At 41.3% G+C, this 27,852-nt stretch overlaps 1 protein-coding gene across 1 annotated transcript in view; it reads right to left on the minus strand.

Moving 5' to 3' along the window:
• Positions 1-27,852, minus strand: part of ZDHHC21 (zDHHC palmitoyltransferase 21) — a 62,773-nt gene that overhangs the window by 17,121 nt on the left and 17,800 nt on the right. The window contains exons 4-6 of the mRNA XM_077475117.1: positions 24,186-24,297; positions 18,976-19,114; positions 9,839-9,955 (exon numbers count right to left, since the gene is read on the minus strand). Coding sequence (XP_077331243.1) covers positions 9,839-9,955; positions 18,976-19,114; positions 24,186-24,297 — 368 coding nt within the window. The remainder of the gene's footprint in view (positions 1-9,838; positions 9,956-18,975; positions 19,115-24,185; positions 24,298-27,852) is intronic.

Consider the following 27,852-nt stretch of genomic DNA (forward strand, 5'->3'; position numbering starts at 1 on the left):
TTTTCTAGCAAAAAAATAAATAAAAATGATTGTAACTTGAAAACAACAAATGTAGGAAAAAGGTTTAGTGTTTAAGTGGTTAAACTTTTTTCACTTACACACTAATGCCCCATACACACGATGAGATTATCGGACAAATGATCGTCCGTTTTATATTGCATGCTAATCTCAGATTGAATCTCATGAGTTTACTAAAGTTACGAAAATTCCCGCACGACAGAAAAAAAATTCGGAAGTGATGTCATGTGTTGTAATGCATTTGTATTGCATTTTCGAACGATAGCTGTGCTGATTAAACGAAAATCGTACGATCTGGCATCGTCCAAAAAAAAAAAAAATTTCCATGCATGTCCGATAGAATAATATCGGATCAACTGTCCAGATCGGCTCTCTGTATGAACAATCCGATTATCGTACAATTGCTTAGAAAGCGGTATTTTCCGTACGATTTTCTTATCGTGCGTACGGGGCATTAGTCTATTCCATTGACAAATTATTACAATGTGTATACTTAACCACTTGCCGACCGCCGCACGCCGATGTACGTCATCAGAATGGCACGGGCAGGCATAAGCACATACATGTACGTCCTTTGCCTCCCGCGGGTCGGGGGCCCGATCGGGCCCCCGCCCGGTGCCTGCGGCGGTCGGTTTTCGTTCGGGAGCGATCCCGGACGAGGGGACGGCCATTCATTCATGGCCACCCCCTCGCGATCGCTCCCGACGAATGGAAATCCCCGGTGACATCACTTCCTCTCCTGTAATGTAAACACAGGAGAGGAAGTGATGTATTCTCTCCTCCGTGTCGGTATTTTTCGTTCCGACACGGAGGAGAGCGGATCAGTGAGTTGCACCAACACATCCCACACACAGTAGAACATGCCAGGCACACTCACACCCCCCCTTTACCCCCCGATCACCCCCCCAATTACCCCTGCCCCCCAGTCACAGTGACACCAATGTCATTTTTTTTTTTTTTTTTTTTTTTTGCATTGGTGTCATTTGTGACTGTAATAACTGTTAGGGCAGTTAGGGTTAGCCCCCTTTAGTTCTAATGTACCCCCCTAACCCCCCCAATAAAGGTTTAACCCCGTGATCACCCCCCGTCGCCAGTGTCACTAAGGCTGGGTTCACATTGCAGCGGTTTATGAGAACGAATGTGATTCGCACCGCACTGCAGTGCAAATCACATCCGATCTCTGTGCGATTCGAGTTCAGCCATTCGCCGCACCCGCCACACCCGCCGCACCCGCCGCAAATTCGCACGGGACCCTTTTTTTGGCCCGCAGCAGAATCGGATCGCATGGGTGTTCACACCATGCGATCCGAGTTTGCAGATCGCACTGCGATATGCGAACTGATCTGGGGGTGTCAGTAACATTTCACTGACACTCCCAGCAGTTCGCATAGGGCAGTGTGAACTGCCGCCGGGAGGCATGCGATGCGGGAACCCGCCGCGGATTCGCGGCGTTTCCGCATCGCTCCAGTGTGAACCCAGCCTAATAAGCGATCATTTTTCTGATCGCCGTATTAGTGTCACAGGTGACGCTAGTTAAGCAGGTAGGTATTTAGGTTCGCCGCAGCTTTTTATAGCGCTAGGGACCCCCATATACTACCGCATAAAGCCCCCTGATTGCCCCCTAGTTAACCCTTTCACCAGTGATCACCATATAACTGTTACAGGTGACGCTGGTTGGTTAGTTATTTTTTTATAGTTTCAGGGCACCCGCCATTTATTACCTAATAAAGGTTTAACCCCCTGATCACCCGGCAGGTGTCATTTGTGACTAATAACTGTTAGGGCAGTTAGGGTTAGCCCCCTTTAGTTCTAAGGTACCCCCCTAACCCCCCCAATAAAGGTTTAACCCCGTGATCACCCCCCGTCGCCAGTGTCACTAAGGCTGGGTTCACATTGCAGCGGTTTATGAGAACGGATGTGATTCGCACCGCACTGCAGTGCAAATCACATCCGATCTCTGTGCGATTCGAGTTCAGCTATACAGATAGTATGGCTGAATTCGTGTCGCACCCGCCGCAAACTCGCACGGGACCCTTTTTTTGGTCCGCAGCAGAATCGGATCGCATGGGTGTTCACACCATGCGATCCAAGTTTGCAGATCGCACTGCGATATGCGAACTGATCTGGGGGTGTCATTAACATTTCACTGACACTCCCAGCAGTTCGCATAGGGCAGTGTGAACTGCCGCCGGGAGGCATGCGATGCGGGAACCCGCCGCGCATTCGTGGCGTTCCCGCATCGCTCCAGTGTGAACCCAGCCTAATAAGCGATCGTTTTTCTGATCGCTGTATTAGTGTCACAGGTGACGCTAGTTAGGCAGGTAGGTATTTAGGTTCGCCGCAGCTTTTTATAGCGCCAGGGACCCCCATATACTACCGCATAAAGCCCCCTGATTGCCCCCTAGTTAACCCTTTCACCAGTGATCACCATATAACTGTTACAGGTGACGCTGGTTGGTTAGTTATTTTTTTATAGTTTCAGGGCACCCGCCATTTATTACCTAGTCTCACTAGTGTACCCCTAAATTTAGGGGTGTCTACTTTCTAAAATGGGGTCATTTGGGGGGGGGGGGTTTGTGCCATCTTGGCATTTTATGGCCTTCAAAACTGTAACGCCCTTAGAAAGCCTGAAGGCGGTGCTTGGTTTTTGGGGCCCCGTACGCGGCTAGGCTCCCAAAAAGTCCCACATATGTGGTATCCCCGTACTCAGGAGAAGCAGCAGAATTTATTTTGGGGTGTCATTTCACATATGCCCATGGCATGCGTGAGCAATATATCATTTAGTGACAACTTTGTGAAAAAAAAAAAAAGTTTGTAATTTTCCCGCAACTTGTGGCAAAATATAAAATATTCCATGGACTCAACATGCCTCTCAGCAAATAGCTTGGGGTGTCTACTTTCTAAAATGGGGTCATTTGTGGGGGTTTTGTGCCATCTTGGCATTTTATGGCCTTCAAAACTGTAATAGGTAGTGAGAAGTGAACTCAAAAAATTACGCCCTTAGAAAGCCTGAAGGCGGTGCTTGGTTTTCGGGGCCCCGTACGCGGCTAGGCTCCCAAAAAGTCCCACATATGTGGTATCCCCGTACTCAGGAGAAGCAGCAGAATTTATTTTGGGGTGTCATTTCACATATGCCCATGGCATGCATGAGCAATATATCATTTAGTGACAACTTTGTGAAAAAAAAAAAAAAAAAAAAAAAGTTTGTAATTTTCCCGCAACTTGTGGCAAAATATAAAATATTCCATGGACTCAACATGCCTCTCAGCAAATAGCTTGGGGTGTCTACTTTCTAAAATGGGGTCATTTGTGGGGGTTTTGTGCCATCTTGGCATTTTATGGCCTTCAAAACTGTAATAGGTAGTGAGAAGTGAACTCAAAAAATTACGCCCTTAGAAAGCCTGAAGGCGGTGCTTGGTTTTCGGGGCCCCGTACGCGGCTAGGCTCCCAAAAAGTCCCACATATGTGGTATCCCCGTACTCAGGAGAAGCAGCAGAATTTATTTTGGGGTGTCATTTCACATATGCCCATGGCATGCATGAGCAATATATCATTTAGTGACAACTTTGTGAAAAAAAAAAAAAAAAAAAAAAAGTTTGTAATTTTCCCGCAACTTGTGGCAAAATATAAAATATTCCATGGACTCAACATGCCTCTCAGCAAATAGCTTGGGGTGTCTACTTTCTAAAATGGGGTCATTTGTGGGGGTTTTGTGCCATCTTGGCATTTTATGGCCTTCAAAACTGTAATAGGTAGTGAGGCGTGAAATCAAAAATTGACGCCCTTAGAAAGCCTGAAGGCGGTGCTTGGTTTTCGGGGCCCTGTACGCGGCTAGGCTCCCAAAAAGTCCCACATATGTGGTATCCCCGTACTCAGGAGAAGCAGCAGAATTTATTTTGGGGTGTCATTTCACATACGCCCATAGCATGTGTGAGCAATATATCATTTAGTGACAACTTTGTGTAAAAAAAAAAAAAAAATTTTTTTTTTGTCATTATTCAATCGCTTGAGGCAAAAAAATAAAATATTCAATGGGCTCAACATGCCTCTTATCAATTTCCTTAGGGGGTCTACTTTCCAAAATGGGGTCATTTGGGGGGGTTTTGTACTGCCCTGTCATTTTAGCACCTCAAGAAATGAGATAGGCAGTCGTAAACTAAAAGCTGCGTAAATTCCAGAAAACGTACCTTAGTTTGTAGATGTGACAACTTTTGCGCAAACCAATAAATATACAATTATTGACTTTTTTTTTACCAAAGACATGTGGCTGAATACATTTTGGCCTAAATGTATGACTAAAATTGAGTTTATTGGATTTTTCTAATAACAAAAAGTAGAAAATATCATTTTTTTTCAAAATTTGCGGTCTTTTTACGTTTATATCGCAAAAAATAAAAATCGCAGAGGCAATCAAATACCATCAAAAGAAAGCTCTATTTGTGGGAAGAAAAGGACGCAAATTTTGTTTGGGTACAACATTGCATGACCGCGCAATTACCAGTTAAAGCAGCGCAGTGCCAAAGTGTAAAAAGACCTCTGGTCATTTACCAGCAAAATGGTCCGGTCTGAAAGTGGTTAAGTTCCATGGATAAAGAATGTTTTGATTCTTGGCAGACTGCCCAGTTTTTTCCCTTCTTTCTTTTGAAGGCTGTGGCTTCAGAAGAGCAGAGAGAATTCTTTGTATGAAAAGAATTGTGAAACACTTTAGTCAAGATCGCCATAACGATTCTTGACGATTAATTGTGCAGCTCTAGTTTGTATTAATCTGTATAGTTGTCACAGGTCAGTAATTCAGACTCTAAGGCTGGGTTCAAACTGCAGCATGGAGCAGCTCACTGCAGGAGTCTGGTGCATCCCTGTTCACCGTTTCAGGTCCGATTTCAGTCTGAGTTTTTGGCTGAATTCAGACCTGAAAACGGACCAGAAGACTTATAGGACTCCTGTGCAATCCGCACCGGAGATGTGTGAACCGGCTCCATTGAGAGCCGGTCATAATCGCCTGACATGAGAAATATTTGCAGATAAATCTGTATCCAATTCGCAATATTGTGAACCCAGCCTAACACTTTCAGAAGAAGGTTAGCAATGTTGTCCTGGCTTTCTCTGTATTATACATTACTGCCCTGCTCAAATGTCAACTGCACTAACTACCAAAGCAATTGTATGCAAAAAATGGTAATAAACATTTTTATAAGAAAACTATGAATAAAGTTAAAAATTCTATATTGTTTGTATTTGACCAACTAAAAATACTTTAAATAAAATCTGCTAAAAAAATAAATAAAAAACTACAGTATGTTGGTAAATTGAACCCAATATGTAATGCCACCTTAACATTCCACACTGTACTGCAACACCAAATTATATAAACAGTCACAAGAATATACCTTGCTATAATACTAACCAACAATAGCAAAAATCACACCACAATAACGTGGACTGCATCATCCAGAAAGAACATGAGCACCTTTCTCCAGTTTTCAGCCAACACTACATTCCTAATGTGTTACCTATACAAAATGTAGCCATCACAAGTGATGCCTGCTCACATTGATACACCACCGTTTCTTTACTTCTACTGATTGTGTAAAGAGAGCTATCACCTTGAGGATAGCATGTGAATAGAGAGAAGGTCTCATATTCATACTGCTACTTTCTATTAACATGTGCCTGCTGGGAAACTACATCTTCCACGATTCCCACCCATTCATTATCAGAGAAGATATACGGGCATTTTTTGGTCAGGGATAAATGTACTATGTTGCTTGCATTCTTCCTTCCCCAGGTCTACCTACACCTGTCAGTCTATTACTCTCTGAAAGGTGCAGAGGCAGTCAGCTTCCTAATGAATATGCAAATCAGTCATGTTATGCAGGCATGCATATGTGGGTAAAGACCAGGGAGGATGAAAACTGCAGATCTGCTTACTACAGGTGGTGCCAAGTTTAAAACTACAAGGCATTGGATACTGGACCAGTCACCCTGCACAGGGAGCGCATGCAATACGGCCAACCATTGGCATATGAAATCCTGCACAGTAGTGCATGGTACATTTAGAGATGGATTACTTGATGCTTATAGTAGGAGGAAAAAGTGCCGCATTAAATGGTAAGACTGCACATGACCTAGGATTCTAACCAAAAAGGTTTCTGCATGGGATTAGGATCTTGGGAGGTGTTATGAATTGCAAACATTTCCTGGTCATAATCGCCTTTATAATTTCTTTCCATCGTGTTGGCAAAAAACAATCTGAGCATATATATGAAGTGGATACTGTCTTACACATCTGTGAAAACATCTAAAACGTTGGTGGAGTCATCTTAATCTAATGTGTGTAGGTATCATAGGGACCCTTAAGCAACTCCTTTATAATAAACAAAATAATCAGAAGACATGAAAAACATACAGAGCACAAAATTTGTAATTTTTTTCTGCAATTCTGAAGATACAGTTTATATTACATACATTGTACTTTCATATAAAACATGGAACAGCAGTGTCACATTTTTCATATTAAGTCACTTAACATTTGAGGCAGAATGTCCAAACCCGCCACAGATTTCATTTATCAACATGATTAATATAAATGAGACTAGGACTAGACTTATGGCCCATTAATTATTCAAGGCCTACCTGGAGGGATCTATAAATCACCGGACAGCATATAAAGTGAACTGCAAATATAAGCATGTGTTAAAGCGTATTGCTTCCGTTCACAATTTTGGAACACGACTAAATTGTAAAATGTAAAAGTCTGCGTTTGGACATTTGCTGATCTTAGTGATTTTTGGCAGGCCAGGTTTATAAAAAAAAATAAAAAATAAACTAAGATAGGTGAAACAGTGTATATCTATTAGTACCCATACTAAGCCTAATGAGAAATGTAGTCCCTGAGTGGATGCACACCTCAGTGCACATTATAGCTCCCTGCCCACCACAGTGATGTGAATGGAGTGGTGACCAGGGGCGGACTGAAAACTCATGGGGCCCCCGGGCAATAGGAGATTATGGGGCCCCCAGGCAATCAGACTATGGGGCCACACAGTAGACACAAACACACACACACACACAGTATACAATCACACAGTATGACACAGACATGTTTTTATTGGCTGAGAAGGTACTGGAGAAGTGGGGCAGCTATAATCTCAGGATTTTTAAACCAAAATGATGTCGGTAAGGGACATTACAGAGACAGATGTAAAAAAAAAAAAAAAAAAAAAAAAAACACAAATTTTTACATACTGTCCCTGGTTCACTGAGGCTGGCAACCCTGATGGGGCCCCCTAGTGGCATGGGGCCCTCGGGCAGTGCCCGAGTGGCCCAATGGTCAGTCTGCCCCTGGTGGTGACGTGACAAAAAGTTTCAATGAAACAGTTAATCTAGTGAAAATGTTTTTGTTTTTTTTACAGCACACCGATCTATGTTTGGGGGGAGGTAGGTGCATAGATCGGTTTGGTAACTGTAGTTCTTCAAAAGGTCTTGTTCCTTGATCACCAACCAGTGAGATGGTTTGACCCCTGAATAAAGCAGGTAAACCTGAAGCAGAAGCCACATGTCTGTATTAGCTCTGCTCGTGAGCCAAAACAGTACGGGGCTCCACCCTCTGGATGAAGAATCAACCAATCAGAGAAAGGATTTATACAACAGATTACTCAGCACTACTGGGACATGTACGGGTCTTCAAAAAGAGGTAAAGAAGACATGAGACTGTGAGAGGTCAGTTACTGCAAGGAAAGCAGATAAAGCTCTGACTGAGAGGGGGTATCGTTTAAAAGGAGAAGTACAGTCAGGGCTCGTTTAGCTGTACTTCTCCTGTGGATCACACAAGTGCATTTTAATCTGCAGTGAGCCCAGGGGGAAGAGCAGGGCCATCTTTAATAGTGATTGGACCCTGGGCAAACGTTTTCTTGGGGCACCCCATACAGTTTCGCTATCCACCTGCTCTGAGACATACAATAAATAGCAGCTAGACTTAAAAGCAGTTTGCTGTATCAGATCAGGAAGCGATTGTGATTGGTTGCCAGAGTTTACAGTGCATCATTACCTTTACTGACTGGTTGCTAGAGGTTACATCACACATTACGGCTCACTGATTAGTTGCTAGATGTTAAAGCATATGATTTCTGCTTGTTGATTGGTTGCTAGAGATTATTATTGAGGTTACAGCACATCATCTCCTCACTGCAGTGGGCATGATATACATATGAATGCCGCCTTTATTTACATATCTATGCCGCCGGATGCTGCTATTTACATATGAATGCCGGTTATTTACATGTAAACACATGGTCTGCAGGAGAGTCATCTGTACACAACAATAAGGCAGAGCTGGGCAGCATTAATAGCAGCACTTCACACTGAGATATCAGGACAAAGCAAGGGACTAAAACTTCAAGGGCCAAGGGAATTTAAACTGGGATAGTTAGCAAGTATGAGGCAGCTGCTTTGGGCAACACAACAATGACAGGGCCCAGGGCAGCTGCCCCTTTTGCTCTGCCTTAAAGACGGCCCTGGGGAAGAGCAGAGAGCAGTGACAGTCACCAGCTCTCTGCTCACTGAGCTCTGAGAACCAAGTGATCAGTGATTGCTCGATTCTCAGTCTAAGAACCGGCGGGGGACTGATGCTGCATCCACCTAGGTAAGCATGATTTAAAAAAAAAAATAGATTCTTTTAACGGATTTCAGGAGAGGAGAGGGCCGAAATGCCATTGACCAGCATAATAAAGTTAATCATCAGTATAATTATACTGTTGCATTATGGCACTATGCCTTTGATAGGTAGAATACATTAGTTGCCAAGTCATATAAGATCATATCAGGAGAAATTATAAACTTATTGCCTAATGAGATCAGATGCTGCTGCTGTCTAATATAAATACACAGCTGACAAATATAATTTACTGTCACGGGATATGACAAACTGATGGTGCCTCACATAACATACTGTAGATAGGTGTATTCCATGATGCTCCAGTGGCTGGTAACATATGTCATCATTTTATTCATCACCTAATCTAATATACTGTTGCATGATAAAAAATAAATAAATACCTAAATTCAGGTTAAATGGTCTCAATGGCTGGAATGGTTTCAGCAGAACTCTTTCAACTTTCCTTAATTGACCACCACTTATAGTTTATAGTAATTAGCTTTATTTCTCCATCAAACTGGGTATATGCAGTAGACTTGATCACTCCTGTTATATGCCTAACTTCTTTTTCTACCCTCCCCCAACTTACTGTTTTATAAGCGTGGCAACCACTCACTCACTCATAGTTAATATATATGGTTAAAGGAGTACTACAGAAGATAGTGTTGTCTCCCACCCAGAGCACAGTTTGTCCTCAATGGGGTGCCCAGGGGTGAGAACAATACCCACTACTATATACTTATCCTCAGAACCAAGTAGTAACTCTGCAGTTTATTGTTCATTTATTGCTCATTATGCTTGATTTATCTACCCTGTCATATGCACTTAATAGAAGAGCCCTGTCAACATAGCATACTGTTAAACAATCAACGTCTGCTTTTCGTGTTTCCTGTTTAAACATTAATAAAAACGATTGAAATGAAAAGTAAACAAATATAAAATGTGTAATATGCAGCGTTGCTGAATAAGAACATTAAAAAGTTTTTGGAGACTTTACATTTTATTACTGCCTTGTAAGGTGCTGTTAGGTGTCATAAATGTTTTGCTTTTTAAGCATTATTTAGCCATTTGCTTGTGCAAATGGGGGAACACTGCAATGTACAATTCAAAAATATAAAGTGGCTTTATGTATCAGTAAATATAATATGAATACAGACGATTACTTACTGTTAGTATACCAACAATCTGTGTGTAGAAAAGGCTGCACATGCCTCCAAACATGACAATACCCATAAACGTTGATATTCTGAGCATTGCTAGCTCATGTCTAAACACAAATACATCCTGCAAATACAGAACAACTCATTAACACAATACACAGCTGCATAGCACTTTTGCTTTTAAAAAACATACATATGACCATTTACCAAGATGCTGTCGTACCCCCCCCCCCCCCCCCCCCCCAACTTATCTGCCCTGTGTAAATCTAAAACCATGCCTTTTCCATAAATGTATATAATCCAATATCTGATTTAAATTTATCAAACTAAGGGACCTCTACTGCCTGCAAATAATGTTTCCTGTATCTAATTTTTCTATTTTAACACAACATTGAGTCCTATGAACCCTTAAATTTAAGGGGATCCGGATAGACTAATTTACCTTCTGAGACCGGCATGTACAGTATATTCACCATATAAATGCCAGTTCTCGAACGGTTTACCAGAGAGAAGGAAGATCCTGTTATAACTCAGGTCTGGGCTAAGGAGGCAGTGAAGCATTAGGTTATAGGCCTTTTAGCCCCAAAGCATCCACAGGCGTATTGAGGATACCTTGTTAAAGAAACAAGGATGCACATTGGCTTCCCGACTATGTGCATACCAGCCCTCGAGCAGTTTTTCAATTCATACCATACATGCTGGGCTGTGTTGCTCAATGTAACACCCAACACAACTAGACCATGGTTTCCCATAGGCCCAGTTCACACCAATGCACTGCGTTTGTGTGCGAGGGGCAAAAATGAATAACAGACAGTAGAGAAGAACAGGACAGGGATAATTTTTGAGCCAGCAATTATAAGAGATGCAGAGGTGGGTATTTATTACAATGTGATATGAGATAGGGGAGAAGATATATGGGAAAGCAGGATTTAGTCAAACTGTCTGTTGGTAGGTGTTAGTGCTCCAAAATTGTGGCCCCTTCTCTAGGGTCCACGCACACTATGCGGCCGAAAAAATGCCAGAAATTGGCAGAAAAAGCACTCATTGGGGCTTGTATTGCACAAGCGTTTATGAACATTTATGGGCAATTTCTTTTATAAGCGTTTTTTTCTCACAACATTCCCCTCTGCTCATTTTTCACTATAATATACATTTGAAAACGTTGAATGTGCCCAAGCACAGCATTTACGCAAGTAAATCATTTGTTTCTGCCGAAAGCTCCTCTGGGGGGGGGGGGGGTTCAGCCTGAAAGTGCTCCTCTGCATGTAAATCAGCTAAAACTGCAGGGTCAAATAAGCGAACATAAAGTTGCTTATACAGGCTGAATATAAAAAACAAAAAAAAGCCTGTATAAGCAACATTTTTTTTTTGCCCAGTGTGCATGAGTGGAGTTATATGCCAGCTATGGGTTGGGCCCAGGGGAGTAGGGGTATGGGAGTACCCCTGATTTAGAGGATGTAGTGCTGTGCCTCTGACCTGAGCATTGCTCAGCCAGACTCTTGTTCTGGGTGTAAGATGGAAAGTCCTTTTCTCACAGCCCCAGGACCCAGCTCTGTGTACTGTATGTAGCTGAAGCTACATACAGTGCTGAGAGCCACTGCAGCAGTTAGCAAAGGAAATTGTTCATTTGGAGCACTAAAGTGACATGAAACATGGAAGTCAGCTTTGAAATGCAACTGGACCAGAAATTCATTTATTTTGGGTAAAAGGCCTGTGGCCAGGATTAGGAAAGAGGCGAGCCTCAGAGCAGATGGAGAAGTGTGACACAATATGGAAGAATAAAATAACAGTTAGGGGACTATGCTATCCAAGAAAAAGTAGGGTGGGTTTTTCTGCATAATCGGGGACTCTTAAGCTGGCCATACATTGTACAATTTTTTTATTCAATTTCCTTTAGATTTACCTTCAACTATGTAGTACAAGGGTCTGCCTGATTGCACAGAAATTTAAAGTGTTTAGATTTGACCTCATAATATAAAGTTTTGGTAAATCTAAAGGATAACGTTAGAAGAAAATTGTATCATGTATGGACAGCCTTACACATCTGTTTTTGCATCAATAATCAAAACAATTTACACATGTGCAATGCTGTAGAGGCAAAGGGAATAAAAGCTGCGTCTGCAGCTACATCATAGATATATGGCAGCTTTTTGGAAATGGTGCATCCGAAAAAGTGGATGTGCACAGACACACACAGGAGTCTAGAATGTGAATATGACTGACCATATTTAAACTAAACATTACATTCCTGTTATATAGATTTTACTTTTTTATGAAGTAAATTTGGTCCAAGTTCTGCCCTAATAAAACATATCACATACATTAAAAGGAAAATGGTGTGTAATCATCTGCAACGCTTATAGAAGTGCACTGTACAGTTGATCTCTACCCAATTTACTTTGCCAGAAAAGGGTCAACACACTTGCCAACTGTGTGACGAAGATGTCTGTGTGTCAGGTAAATGTGTGAAATGAAGCTTTGATGGCACGCGTGGACAGCTCCAGTGCTGGCTTGCTATCTTTGTAAGCTGATTACATTGTATTCTTTTATTCCTTGTATGTTAAATGATAACATGCCAGATGCAGAAGCACACAGAAAATACACAGAACTGAATGCCATGAGGATTCCAGTAAATATACACTTTATATCATTAAATTGGCAGGCAAATACAACTCTTTAAACAAATGAATATCATCTTAACACAAACCAAGTTCAAGGGCTCACTACTGCAAAAGCATCTTTGAAAAAAAAAATGCTGTATGTAGTTGTGTGCCATCTTTTTGCCTTTGCTGGAAACTGCAGCAAAATGTATGAGAAAAGCACTCATACCACAATCTTGGCAGAACTCGGGACAAGGCAGGAGAAATTCTCCCAGATGGTAGGAGCCAGGCATGTATGGGTAAAGCAACCAATTACCTGTGTTGAGCAGACTTTCTTATGATATCCAAATATACAGGGAGATGAAGTCACTCCCATCCTCTCTGGTGGTTAGAATATACAAATTTTATACAATGATTTCAAGGAGATAGGTTTGCACACCAAAATGTCCTAATACGAGCCTTAAGGTTTGCCATAAAAGTCAATAAGATCACAATCAATATAAAAGTTTAACTGTAAATCCTAAGGGCTCATTCGCATAGGCATATTTTCTGCACAGAACATGTTCTTGCTGGCAGAGGTAGCAGAGGATCCTGTCTAAGATATTCACCCTAAAGAATTAGCGTTTAGATTTGTTTAATTGCGTAAAGACTTTATGCATGTATGCATATACGCATTTACACATGTACAAGCAGAACACTCGCAGATATATACGTTCCCAAACGCAGCTGTGTTCTACTTTTATTGTACGCTGCTAAAAACTGGGCATATTTTCATCTGTAGATGCAGCTGTGTGTATGGCCATATTGATTCTTATAGTTCTGCGCTTAGAAACATACAAAAAACTATACGCTGTGTGCATTTAAATGTGGCATTCTAGAAGCCTTGGCAGCTCATGCTGGCAGGGATGCATCATTTACTGCATTTAGAGATGGCTAAACGCGGCCTCTTGATGGAGCAACACTCTATGCTATGGCAGCATACAAACTGATTAGCTGTGGCCAGAACTCCACAGAAATGCCAACCCTTTCTACACACTGGCTGTGTCCAGGGTTGAGTGGAGGCTCTATTTGGAAGAGTGGTTACATGTGAACAGTAATGGTCTTTGACTTGTACAGATCTGACAACTGCCGCTGTTAGCACACTGTTGGCAGGCAGCATTTAGAACCGCCAGAAGTTTAGTAATTCTTACAGGTGGCTACCCTTGGCCACCCCTGTGCAGCTGTGTGAATGTAACCCTAATCTACTTTTTTAGTATATTTGGGATCATATCCCACTGTATACTGCTTTCTCGTGCCTGGTACACACGGGTCGAATATCGTCCGGTATCAGCCCATTTGTACATCAGCCGGCCGAACAGCCTGCTTCTGTCGAACGGGCATGCTGGAAAACAAGCATCCAATGGGCATCAAAATAGTGCCGACAGCCAATGGCTGTGAGCACTGACCAATGTGTTCTGGCAGGGAGGGGCTGTACTAACATTGCATAATTGGTATAGAGATCGCCTCCCAAGCTCCTCAGTTTTTTGTTTTTTTGTTTAGCCTGTTGAGTTGAACGAAAAAACAAAAAAAAAACAAAAGCGTGTACCAGGCTTTAGAGCAAAAAATTTTTTTGTGAATCTGTTGCCCAAGTTTCCTGGGTATCCTGCCAATAACAGCACTTCCTGCTGCAGGTGACAATGCTGTTACTGCTGTGACAACGCGAAGCTACAGCCTCACAACTAGCTGTCAGACTGCTGTGCACGCGCCTTCAGTTGATCGTTGGGCTGCTTATCTAATAGACCTACACTGAAAGGGCTTAAGCGTATACTGACTGGCAGCTGCTGTGTATTTAATATAATCTCCCAGTTTAACAATTAAGCGAATATAGAATTTCCAAATCCCATGCAACAGACTGATTTATCATTTATTGGTGATCAATACCAGAGCTGGTAAGGGTACCCATAAACATTTGACGGATATTATCAGATTCTGCAGTAACTGCAGTTTTTAAAGGTAAGGAGCATTCAGTTATGAAGCGGGGCACCATGCTGATCAGTTATGGAATAAGGAAGCAACGGCAGGCTAGGTAGGACTATCCCAACCATTTGATGCTGCTTCTCCAAGATAGGTAGCACCAAGGGCATTTCTGAACTTGACAGCCTTATGCAGTGGCAAGATGCACCATTAGGGAAATGTCATCCTTGAAATTATTATTTATTTACACATCTAACGTATACGTTAGCTTTAGAATCAGCATTTTCCTTACACCAAATAATTTTTCTGTTACTGAAAGCTCAATATGCGTTAATCCGCATCTAAAATCAACATTTTTTTCATTTTGATAGAGTAGGAGAGGGTTCAGAACCTCTGACTGACCGTTTTTGCTGCTACTAGGGAGATTTATCCTCTATATTTCATGGGACAGAATATCAGGTGAAATCTGAAATTTTGAGCTGTAACTGGATCAAGAATACAAATATTTCATAGGGGTGGGGGTTAAACTGTTTGCCTCATTTTGCAAAGTTTTGGCTTTAAATATACATTAACAGGAAACAATTACTGGCACTGGATGAATTGTTCACACAAGCCCTCTTCAAAAACATATGTTCTCAAATCAAAATGATCTGTCAGCAATCGAAAAAAAGAGGCAAATAAAAACGTATGGTATTCCTTATATTAAATCTACTGCACACAACAGAAATAAAATCTGAACCTGCAAAAGTCTACATTGTTTTACATAGGAGATATCACCATGGGTAAAATTACTGGGACAGATAATACAATATCGCCCTCTGCTGTTCACTTTTCACTCTGGAAACTACATGAATAACACAATATGAAAAGGGACACTAAACCACAGCTTACAAAACGTATAAGGATCAAAAAAACATGGGGCAGAAACATAGTAGCTACCATTGGCTACTGGTTGCTGAAAGCACAGCGGCTTTCATCCTGTTTCTTTACACTTTGTGGAAGAGTGTCTTGTAGAAAAAATATGTGCCCCAAGAACCTGCACCTTTAAAGCTAAACTAAACTAAAGAGAAAAATAAAATAAAAATAAACACATTTAACCTTGCAGTGGATCCACCTCCTCACTACAAGGGTTAACTGCTAAGTTAAGTGCTAAATAAGGTGATATGGTTTCATATATATTGCCACGCTAAAAAGCGTTAATGTGATAATACAAGTTAAATATTATAATGTAAAATCTGAATTGATATAAATAAAGTAAAAAAACATGAACAAAATATGTATTCACAGTCCAAAATAAATCTACAAAGAACACTGCTGTGACACTTGACAAAGGAAATGTGCTTAATCCATTTCTGTGACCACCACGTTAGCCATCACCAACTAAAAGAAATGGGCACTTACCAGTACGGAATGACACCACTGTAGAGTCCAGTCAGTCTGTTGTAAACAATCCCCTCAAGAAATGGTCGGGTTTACAGTGCAGCTCACTCTCCAGAGTATGGCAAGATCAGCAATGACCATATGGTACACAAGTATGCACATAAAATCAAAAAGCGGAGGAATCTACATAGTGTAAATCTGGCTAAAACTTTAATTAATTAGACTACATAGTACACAATCTACTCATCACATGGTAAAAACAAAAATACAATTTCATGCTGCAAAGCAAAAACTTTAGATAACACTGCATCAAAATTTCAGGTCCAAAGAGGCGTGGCAACGTCACGTGTGTTAGCTCATCCCAATGCGTTTCATCAAATGCAAAGTCGTTGGGAGCACCGACGTCATCACATATGATGAAACATGTGGGGTGGAGATAACGCACAAGATGTTGCCACGCCTCTTTGGACCTGAAATTTTGATGAAGTGTTATCTGAAGTCTTTGCTATGCAGCCCTAGACTGTGTATTCTTAAAGCAACTGTTTTTACTATGTGAATACATTTTGTACTATGCAGTCTAATTAAAGTTTTAGCCAGATTTACACTATGTGGAATCCTCCATTTTGATTTTATGTGGATACTCATGTAGCATATTGGTCATTACTGACCTAACCATACTCTGGAGAGTGAGCTACACTGTGGAACTTGAGCCAAACACTGCGAATCATTAATAAATAGTACATAAAGTGCTTGAACACTAAAGTGCATAGTGACAGATGGGTAAAAAAAAGTTCATTGAAGTAATATCCAAAGAAATGTGATTGGATGAATAGCCACCTGGTGCACCTCCACCGCGATAATAAACAGGATCTGAATTTACCAGATCTCTAGACTCCTTGATATAGGAGTCTAGACAACCATTTAACCACTTCAGCCCCAGAAGATTTTACCCCCTTCCTGACCAGAGCACTTTTACAATTTGGCACTGCGTCGCTTTAACTGACAGACAATCGCGCGGTCGTGCAACGCTATACCCACATGCAATATGCGTCTTTTTTTCCCACAAATAGAGCTTTCTTTTGGTGGCATTTGAGCACCTCTGTGGTTTTTATTTCATGCGCTATAAACAAAAAAAGAGCCACAATAAAAAATAAAAAAAAAATTGGTTTGTGCAAAATTTATAGAGTCTACAAAATAGGAGATAGATTTATGGAATTTTTATTAATTTTTTCTAGGGTTAAACACTAGGGAGTGATCAAGGGGTTTAGTGTGTTCCGTCAGCGTGCTCTAACTGTAGGGGGGGGGGGGGGAGATAGGCTACCACCAACATGACAGAGATTGATGTTCCCCATGACAGGGAACAGTAGATCCCTTTCATGTTACTAGGCAGAACAGGGAAATGCCTTGTTTCCATTAGACAGTTTCCTGTTCTGCCTCTCCACACCATGATCGCAGGCGGCCGACAGAGTCCGCGGGACCTGCTGGCACACTCTGACGGACTGACGTACAGGACTCAAAGCGAATCCCTCAGTGGTTAGATCAGAAAAGAAGGTAACATGGAAGAGGAAGAAGAAGAAGAAGAGGAAGAAGAGGAAGAAGAGGAAGAAGAGGAAGAAGAGGAAGAAGAGGAAGAAGAGGAAGAAGAGGAAGAAGAGGAAGAAGAGGAAGAAGAGGAAGAAGAAGAGGAAGAAGAGGAAGAAGAGGAAGAAGAAGAAGAACACATAGTGTAAACCGATCGTTATTTAAACGCTTGTCTAGACTCCTATAAACGTGGAGTCTAGAGATCTGGTAAGCTCACATCCTGTTTATTATCGCGGTGGAGGTGCACCAGGTTGATATTCAACCAAACAATCACATTTCTTTGGATATTACTTCAATTAACTTTTTTTCATCTGTCTATGCACTTTAGTGTTCAAGCACTATATGTACTATTTATTAATGATTTACTTTGAACTTCATTTATTTAGCGCTGCAATTTTTATTATGTATGGGATTTTTACAGCGCCCTGTGTAAACAAGCCCCATCTCACATCTGAACAGTGTTCATAAACAATGTGTCAGATGGTCCATTTTTTTTTATATCCCACAGCTGTTGTATTTACTTTAACAAGGAACACACCTACGTACACACACACACACAATTCATCTCTACAATACAATGCATGCACATTACCTCATGTTTATCCTTTTAAAATGCAAGTACAGAAACATACCTGGTGATCTGGCAGAAATCCAATGCACCCTTTAACTTTCTCTGAGCAAACAAAACCGTTCTTGTTGCACTGAAATTCTAAGCAGTGCAATTAGCCCTAGCTAGGGAATCTATAACTTAACTACAAAGTATCTCCCTCTCTCCATAAACATAATGTAGAGGTATTCTGTTGTCCAGCAGGGAGAAATCAGACAGGGTCTGATGACACTACTTGGGACATCCGTGTAGCAGAGGTAGCATTGTCAGCTCATATTAGCTAGGATTTCAACAATTACTTTTCTTCAACTGCAGCATATTTAAAAGACAAAGAAAATGTTTCAAATGAAAAATTTGACCATATTGCAGAGATAAATCAAATATCATTTTGTGCCTAAGAATACACTTTCAGCATCGCTCATCTTTGCTACAAGTAGTATAAATCACAATCTGTGAATGGGGTGAGAATCCTGTGACTGATCAAGCTCCAATTCATAGATTGCATCACAAGCAGGTAATTGGTTAAAGAACAAGAGAGGGTATATCCTCATCGGACCATCTGTACTTCTGTTCTACCTGAATACCCCAATCTGTTGTCTATTGCAGAGCTGGGTGTTTAGAGCCAGGAAGAGGACAGACATCCCTGCAATGAAGATTTCTCCAGGTTCCAGCTGCCTGCATGTCATAGGACATCCTTCATTACAGGTAAGTGATGTGACTAAAGCAGATTTTCTTTTTTTAAACTTCATTTTTATACTTGAACAAGATCACACTTTGTGAATGCACCTTGCAGTTGAGTGTGGCTTCAGATATTTGCAAAAACATGCAACCGAGATTTCTGGTGGCAGAGAGCTAGCAGGGAGGAGTGTATGGTAATGCACAAACAGGCAGATAAGCATGACTAGTGGAGTGGAGATGTGCTTGTCAGCAGATCCAAGCAGTGTATTCATTTGACTTAGTGCTAGAAAGAACAACATTCTACATTTATAAGTACCGGTAGTATGATATGGAAAGGTTTCCTACCCAGTTGATGGTTTTCAAAGGAATGAAATAGTAGTAGTGGCAGAAATCCAGAATAAGAGTGTAACCACTAAGGAGCTGAGTGTAAAAGCAGAGCTGTAGGAACAGCCAGTGATTGTCTTCCCCAACACAGTTGTTTATCCTGTGGAAAACACATGAAATAACTTCTGGAAATATATTTTATAACACACAGTCTCATAATAAAAATTGCTTGTGAAACTATCCATTTTAATTCTCATAAGAAAAATGATGAAGGTAAAACAGGAAAACATTACATAAAGTAAAAGTTTCTTGATGCGATTTTCCTGGATTTAGGCCTGCTTCACACAGACGAACTACGTGTATATCGGTGTAAAGGGCCTTTTTTGCCCATACAGGATGCACAGGTGTCCCCATGCATCCACAAGCAGGCAGTCCTATTCATGTATATAGGGATGCAGCGACTGCATTAACATAGCCGCTGGTCCCAATTTGACAGCCAAACAGGTGCATGTCCCCGAATGCAGACAGCGTGTGTTTGGGGACATGTACTCGCATCTGTATGACTGTCAAATTATGACCAGCTGCTGTGTCTGTGCAGCTGCTGCATCTCAACAAACATGAATGGAACTGCATGCACACAAATGAATAGAACATCTGTGCATCCCATGCGGGAAAAAACAGCCCTTTACTCAATGTTTTTTATCTCGCATATTAGCAAAATGTTTTATTTAAAAAAAATAAAAATAAAATAATAAGTCAAAACTAAAACCTGGACCTGGGACATGGTAACAATCAGTACGCAAAATTGTCTAACATAAGTCATCAACTATTTAAACAAAGGCCTTGGAATTATTCCTAGGCATATATTGTTGTTTAAATACACATAAAGTGCCTTGCAAAAGTATTCACCCCCTTGGCTTTTTACCCATTTTGTTACATTGCAGCCTTTGGTTCAATGTTTTTTTAATCTGAATTATATGTGATGGATCAGAACACAATAGTCTGTGTTAGTGAAAATGAAATTAGAAAAATATATACATAAAACAGAAAAAAAATTATAATTGCCATGTGCGTATGTATTCACCCCCTTTGTTATGAAGCCCATAAAAAGCTCTGGTGTAACCAATTCCCTTCAGAAGTCACATAATTGGTGAAATGATGTCCACCTGTGTGCAATCTAAGTGTTACATGATCTGTCATTACATATACACACCATTTTTGGAAAGGCCCCAGAGGCTGCAACACCTAAGCAAGAGGCACCACTAATCAAACACTGCCATGAAGACCAAGGAACTCTCCAAACAAGTAAGGGACAATGTTGTTGAGAAGTACAAGTCAGGGTTAGGTTATAAAAAAAAAAAAAAAAATCCAAATCTTTGATGATCCCTAGGAGCACCATCAAATCTATCATAACCAAATGTAAAAAACATGGCACAACAGCAAACTTGCCAAGAGACAGCCACACACCAAAACTCACGGACCGGGCAAGGAGGGCATTAATCAGAGAGGCAGCACAGAGACCTAAGGTAACCCTGGAGGAGCTACAGAGTTCCACAGCAGAGACTGGAGTATCTGTACATCAGATGACAATAAGCCGTACGCTCCATAGAGTTCAGCTTCACAGCAGAGTGGCAAGAAGAAAACCATTACGTTCAGAAAAAAACTAAATGGCACGTTTTGAGTTTGTGAAAAGGCATGTGGGAGACTGCTAAATTGTATGGAGGAAGGTGCTCTGGTCTGATGAGACCAAGATTGAGCTTTTTGGCCAAAGAAAACGCTATGTCTGGGGCAAACCCAACACATCACATCACCCACCCCAAGAAAACCATTCCCACAGTGAAACATGGTGGTGGCAGCATCATGCTGTGGGGATGTTTTTCAACAGTCAGGACTGGGAAACTGGTCAGAGTTGAGAGAAAGATGGATGGTGCTAAATACAGGAATGTTCTTGAGCAAAACCTGTACCACTCTGTGTGTGATTTGAGGCTAGGACAGAGTTTCACCTTCCAGCAGGACAATGACCCCAAACACACTGCTAAAGCAACACTTGAGTGGTTTAAGGCAGGGTCTAACAAATTTGCTTGGAATCTAGGAGCCAGCTAAAAAAGTTAGGAGCCAGGTCCGTGACGTCGATCCGGACCTGTCCCTGGCATGACATGGAGACGAGTGAGGGGAAGATAGCACGCGCGACGACCCCCCCCCACCTGTCTCCACGTCATTGCCCATAGCTCTTAGAGGGACATTTTATTATTATTATTTTTTTCAAATGACAATTTTTTTTTTTAAATTGCATTTTAGTGTAAATATGAGATGTGAGGTCTCTCTGACCCCAGATCTCATATTTAAGAGGACCTGTCATGCTTTTTTCTATTACAAGGGATTTTAACATTCCTTGTAATAGGAATAAAAGTGACACAATTTTTTTTTTTAAAACAGTGAAAAAAATAAAAATAGAAGTTAAAATTAGAAAAAAATAAAAATTAAACGCGCCCTGTCCCGCCAAGCTTGCATGCAGAAGCGAACGCATATGTGAGTAGTGCCCGCATATGAAAGCGGTGTTCAAACCACACATGTGAGGTATCCCCGTGATCGGTAGAGTGAGAGAAATAATTCTAGCCCTAGACCTCCTCTGTAACTCAAAATGTGCAACCTGTAGAATTTTTTAAACGTCGCCTATGGAGATTTTAAAAGGTAAAAGTTTGTTGCCATTCCATGGGCAGGCGCAAACTGTTGTCTTATTATTTTTCCCCCAAAAAGTCAGCTGCGCAAATACGGTGTGACAGGCAGTATTGTAACAACCTCCATTTTATTCTCTAGGGCAGGGATATGCAATTAGCGGACCTCCGGCTGTTCCAGAACTACAAATCCCATGAGGCATAGCAAGACTCCGACAGCCACAAGCATGACACCCAGAGGCAGAGGCATGATGGAACTTGTAGTTTTGCAACAGCTGGAGGTCCGTTAATTGCAGATCCCTGCTCTAGGATGTTAGAATAAAAAATATATATATAATGTTTAGGGGTTCTAAGTAAAGGAAAGGAGATAGGCTGGCAGTGACACAGGCAGGGGAAGCACCATTAGCATTGCTGGTTGTCATACCAACGGCCACCACAACCGCAGAAGGCCTCAAAGCCGCGGCCTCAATTACCTGCCGCCGGCGGCACGGCCTGACGCGATCATGCCGGGGGGGTCCACGGAGACAGGATACCCCCAGCTGTGCTGCCCCAGGTCACTAATTCTAGTCGCAAATGCGACCTGGTGCCCGGATTTTGCCCAGCCCTGGTTTAAATGTGTTGGAATGGCCTAGTCAAAGCCCAGACTTCAATCCAATAGAAAATCTGTGCTCAGACTTAAAGATTGCTGTTCACAGGCGCAAACCACCCAACTTGAAGGAGCTGGAGCAGTTTTGCAAGTTGGAATGGGCAAAAATCCCAGTGGTAAGATGTGGCAAGCCCAAAGTGAGCTGTGATAGCCGCAAAAGGTGGCTCTACAAGGTATTGAAATTAGGGGGGTGAATAGTTATGCACATTGAAATTTTCTACTATTTTGTCCTTTTTTTTTATTATTGTGAAGCGAACAAACAAATATCTTCAAAGTTGTGCGCATATTCTGTAAATTAAATGATGCCAATCCTCAAACAATCCATGTTAATTCCAGGTTGTGAGGCAACAAGACACGAAAAATGTCAAGGGGGTGAATACTTTTGCAAGGCACTGTATGCTCCATATACGCGCGTGTGTGCATGCGTATAAGGGGAGAAAGATTTATATTTCTTTTAATATATTTATTTTTCTCACTTTATTGTTAAGTGAGAAAGGCCCAATAAAGCCCACTGTGTGATAGCACTTTTAAATAACAGGTACTCCTCATGTAGAAATCAGGGATCTTCTAGACCCTGCACTTAGGCAAGTCTCATGGGCACTGCATCCTCAATCAGAAGCTTAATCTGGCTCTCCAAGCCAGGAACTGATGACTCTAAACCCAGATGTGCTCAGAGCTGAACACGTACATGTTAATACTGTACAGGAGAGATGGAGGAATTAATTTGTCTTTTTCTGGTCTCAGGGTCCCAGGAGAAGCAGAGACTAAACATTCCCTTTATTGCAATGCTGAAAGAAATGCAGAGTTACCATTTCTGTCTGCTTTCTGCAAATGACTTTCTAAATTAAAATGGTTGTAAACCCTTACATTTACCCTGCAAAGTGCTTAGGCCTCAGGTGATATACAGTGAGGAAACATTTCCTCCTACACAAGTTGTACCTGTTTACCCGTTTCTACATCTGTTCAAAGTGCAGAATATATAAAGCTTGTCTTTCAGAAAAAAGGGTGTGGAGAGCTGAAGTTACACTCTACAGGGTTCAGCAAGGAGAGCTCTGAGAGCTGACTGGAGGGAAGGGGCACACAGCACCCAGGAACAGAGCTAAGGGTGTCAATTAGCTGGAGCTCCCTCCCGTCATCATTTTTCTCTTGGGGTCAGGAAAACTTGTTAGAAGTGACTCATGCAAATAACAGAAGAATGAACAGATTTGCAACTAGTGAAGGCAGCTTAAAAAGGAGTGCAGCCAAAGTTCATTTGGCTCCTATGGATCCCAGGAGTGCAGTACGTTCTGCACTCCTGTGACCCGTTTTCAACAGACAGCAAGCTTGGTTCCCACAGCTCCCTCAGCAGAGAGCTGGTGACTGATAGTCACCAGCTCTCTGCTCAGGGAGCTGTGAGAACCGAGTGATCGGTGGCGTTAGACTGCTCAGTTCTCAGTGTTAGAGCCAACAGGGGACCACTAGGTAGGTATGGTTGAAAAAAAAGAAAAAATCCCAGACTCTTTTAAAAGGTCAGGACTTTTAACCTACTAGCTTGATAATGGCTAATGGGTCAACAATTAATGATGCCTGATGGTCAGCAATACATCCAGGAAAGCAGCAGCATTCTCTATAATTCTCACAGAGGTTTCCTGTAAAGGTCTACTCATAGTTGTGCCTTTTGGTAGCATTTTCAGGTCCCTGTCTTCAGGTGGGTTCCCCTGTCAAGCTGCTTATTATTCATTTATCCTCTAACTGGATGAGATTATTATTTTACAGGTCTGGCTACTGGTTAAGATACTAAGATTCATAACTAGTACACATTTATGATGGCATTGTAGCTGTGTTTTTCCCCATAACCTTTACAAACTAATCAAGAAAGGGTGACTCTTGATTACACAGACTTTAATCTTAGAATAAAGTGAGGACATTACCAGGGACAGTGGTGATCCATCTTTCTGACACAGTGCCCACATCGACTGCAGTGGTGAGAGCGTTTTGGTCTCATCATGTTGCATTTGTTGCATAATTCCCAAAATTCTTTTTCTAGAAAACAAAATCAAGTTACAATTGTAAAAACAGGTTTAAAAAAAAGAAATGGTTAAAGTCTAAATACAATTTCAAGAAACGCAAACAGGAATTTATTCCCCATAGTCCCAAGGTTACAGAGTTGTTTTTAGAAAGGCATTATTCAATGGTCAGGTCATTCATGCATGACAAGCTGCCATCTAATGTCAGTATGCACCTATAAGTACCAGAAAAAAGGTGTCTGGCTCTGCTCTTCTGGTACTCTTTATTGTAAGAATTAAGTAAACTGTATTGAGTTAGGTCTAATGAACATGGATATGAAAAAAACAGTTATACTACAATTTACATGCTACTTGGCAATGTAACCACTGGTTGTCAAGTCACCTAATCTGCAGCATGCTGGAAATAAGGGTGCTGCTAGAGAGATGGCTTCTAACAAGTGCTTAAATTGTTCAGTAGCATAAGATTAAAAAGAGCATACAACAAAAAAAACTCAAAACAGCTTAACCATTAGGTGGTTCTTGGGGGGGAAAAAAAAAAAAAAAAAAGTAAAAAAAGTCTGGCTGGCTGTCAATGTCTTTTATACAAGGATAGGAATAGGAAACTTGATTTAACAAGCAGATTGGTTAAAAACTAAATTTTCCACAACTTGGCAGTAGAATGAAAACCTTACTTGCATATTAAACGGTGTACTGCATATTAAAGACAAATAGAAAGTACAGCATTTCCTTGTTCTATGGAATGTTTTGAATCTATTGTCGAACATTATTTTGATAATTATACAGTTGTATTGAGCATAATAACAGAGTCAAACCCAACAGTTGCTATGGTGATAAAATTGATCAAACACAGCAGAACACCCACTTCTATCCGATCTGCTTGCTTGTTTTTTAGTTCCTAGGAATGTGAACATGTTCATAGCATATTACATTATTGTATAAGCAATAAAGAACAGCTCACTATTCAGGTAATGTAGCAAGGGAGAGGAAATGAAGGCTAGAAGCACTGCGTCTGTGCTATACTAAAAGAGGCACAATTCTTACCCTCATATTCTCAGGTAATGCTTCATTTAACATCTCATAATAAAAAAAATATATAATAAAAACAAAAAAATAAATATTTTATATAAAAACACATATACATACATGCTAGACAACATAAATTAAACATTCCAATTTAAGTGTATATCAGGCCAAACTAAATATAAATATTCAGTACATCTCTGCAATATATGCACATTCCCCCCCTTTTTATTTCTTTAAAAATGCAGCAAGTACAGAAAAGTACCTGTTGATGTGCCAGAAATTCAGCGAGTTACTAATTTCCTGTTATGGGCTGACAACTCTATCTGCTGCACTGAAAACCCAAGCACTGTCATCAGCCCTGTCCAAGTTTTCTACTGCTGGACTTGGTCTCTCTTCACATGTATACCTTTTTTTCCCCCCATTACCATGAAAACAATGCTGCTGCCGCCTTGGCTCCCAAAAACCTACCTGCACATTGGGAGATGTGGTTCTGGGGAGAGAACCTAGGTTAATAGGAACAGAGCTCCCAGCAATTGCCTTGAATTACTCTTACAATCTTGGGGATGATACCACATGGAGCAGGGGCCAAAGTAAGGCCAAAAACAGATGAATGCAAAATTAGCTTGAGATCACTCATTTGCAGTTTTTCTTTTTTTTTTTATGTTCATGTACTAGCTAGCTTTGTCCAAATCACAGGCACTATGGGATAAAGCAGTTAACATCCCTATAAGATATGAGCAGGTAGAACCTACCACAACAAACCATACATGTCAGATCTGGCCAACACCATGGATGTCTGAAACGGAGATGCCTCAGTTGTCTTGATCTACAAGTGTCTGGGCAGCCTCACCCTAGATGAAATCCACCATGTTACCTACCATGTCCTGCATGAACCTGAATTACTGACCTGATCTAAGTGACATCCAAATCCTATGGGCCTATCCTTTGACTTTATCCCTTAGCCTACCCCTGACTCCAAAATGTGTTGCCATAGAAGCGGATGGAGACCTCTCTCGCATCAGAATGACAAGATGATCACAGGTCCCAAACATCACACTTGGGGATTTAAGAGGCGTATCAGATACATAGTAGATTCTCAGCTAACGTTTATTGTACAATAGAGGGCATTTCTGCTGAGTATATTTATCCGTCGTTTTTTTTTTTTTTTTTTTTAAAGGCCAGTAGCTACAAATACTGCAGCTGCTGACTTTTAAAATAATGACACTTACCCGCCCAGCGCGCCCGCGATGTCGGCACCCGAAGCCGATCTCTTGATCGTCTCTCGGGTGCTGCCGCCGCCATCTTGGGTATGGGAATCAGGAAGTGGAGCCTTGCGGCTTAATTTCCCGGTTCTCTACTGCGCATGCGCGAGTCGCGCTGCGCAATAAGGATGGTCCCCGCTGTCTCTGGGATCCGTGTGTTTCCCAGCAGATAGCGGGGACTTTCGGAAAGGGGCGTAGATTCTGCGGAAAGGGGCGTAGCTTCTGCAGATATCAATGCCGGAAGTGGGTGCAGATACCTGTACTGTACAGGTTCCAATGAGCGGAAGGTCACTTTAGGGTGGACCTCCGCTTTAAAGTGTTTGTAACCCTAAAATGAAAAACCTTACTAGTGGGACACACGCCCTCGAGAGATTGAGAGAGAGCTGAAGGAGGACTGTGCAGTCACGTGATCACAGGATAAAACCTCATAATAATAAAAAAAAAAAAAAAAAAAAAAAAGGTACGAAACATTTATCTTTCACACAGCTACATTTGATTATGGTTTATACGTATAAATTTCCTACATTAAAATGTACTGCGATTGACCTGAATTTACATGTGCTTGAAACATTTGCTGACCGGCGCACGGCGATGTACGTTGCCGGAATGGCACGGACAGGCAAATGGGCGTACAGGTATGTTCCTTTAAATTTGCCACCGTGCCATCGCGCGAGTCCGATCGTGGGTAAAGTAAACAAGCATCTCCCCGTTCTGCCTAGTAACAGTGTCATTGATCTCTGATCTGTGTAATCAGAGCAGAGATCAGTGACGGGTCATAGACAGCCACACCCCCCCCCCCCCCAGTTAGAAACAAGCCCCTAGGACAAACTTAATCCCTGCACTGCCACCTAGTGGTTAACCCCTTCACTGCCAGTGTAATTTACACAGAAATCAGTGCATTTGTATAGCACTGATTGCTGTATAAATGACAATGGTCCCAAAAATGTGTCAAATGTCCGATGTGTCCGCCATAATGATGCAGTCACGCTAAAAATCATGGATCGCCGCCATTACTATTAAAAAAACATTTTTTTTTTATAAAAATGCCATAAAACTATCCCCTATTTTGTAAACGCTATAACATTTGCGCAAACCATCAATAATCGCTTATCGCGATTTCTTTTACCAAAAATATGTAGAAGAATACGTATTGGCCTAAACTGATCAAAAACATTTTTTTGTATATTTTTGGGGGATATTTATTATAGGAAAATGTAAAAAATAACGATGTCGCTCTTTTTCTGTTTATAGCGCAAAAAATAAAAAATGCAGGGGTGATCAAATAC

The sequence above is a fragment of the Lithobates pipiens genome, unplaced genomic scaffold (genome assembly GCF_037356315.1).
Source record: "Lithobates pipiens isolate NorthernLeopardFrog02 unplaced genomic scaffold, aLitPip1_a1.2 Scaffold_13, whole genome shotgun sequence".
Taxonomy (NCBI): Eukaryota; Metazoa; Chordata; class Amphibia; order Anura; family Ranidae; genus Lithobates; species Lithobates pipiens.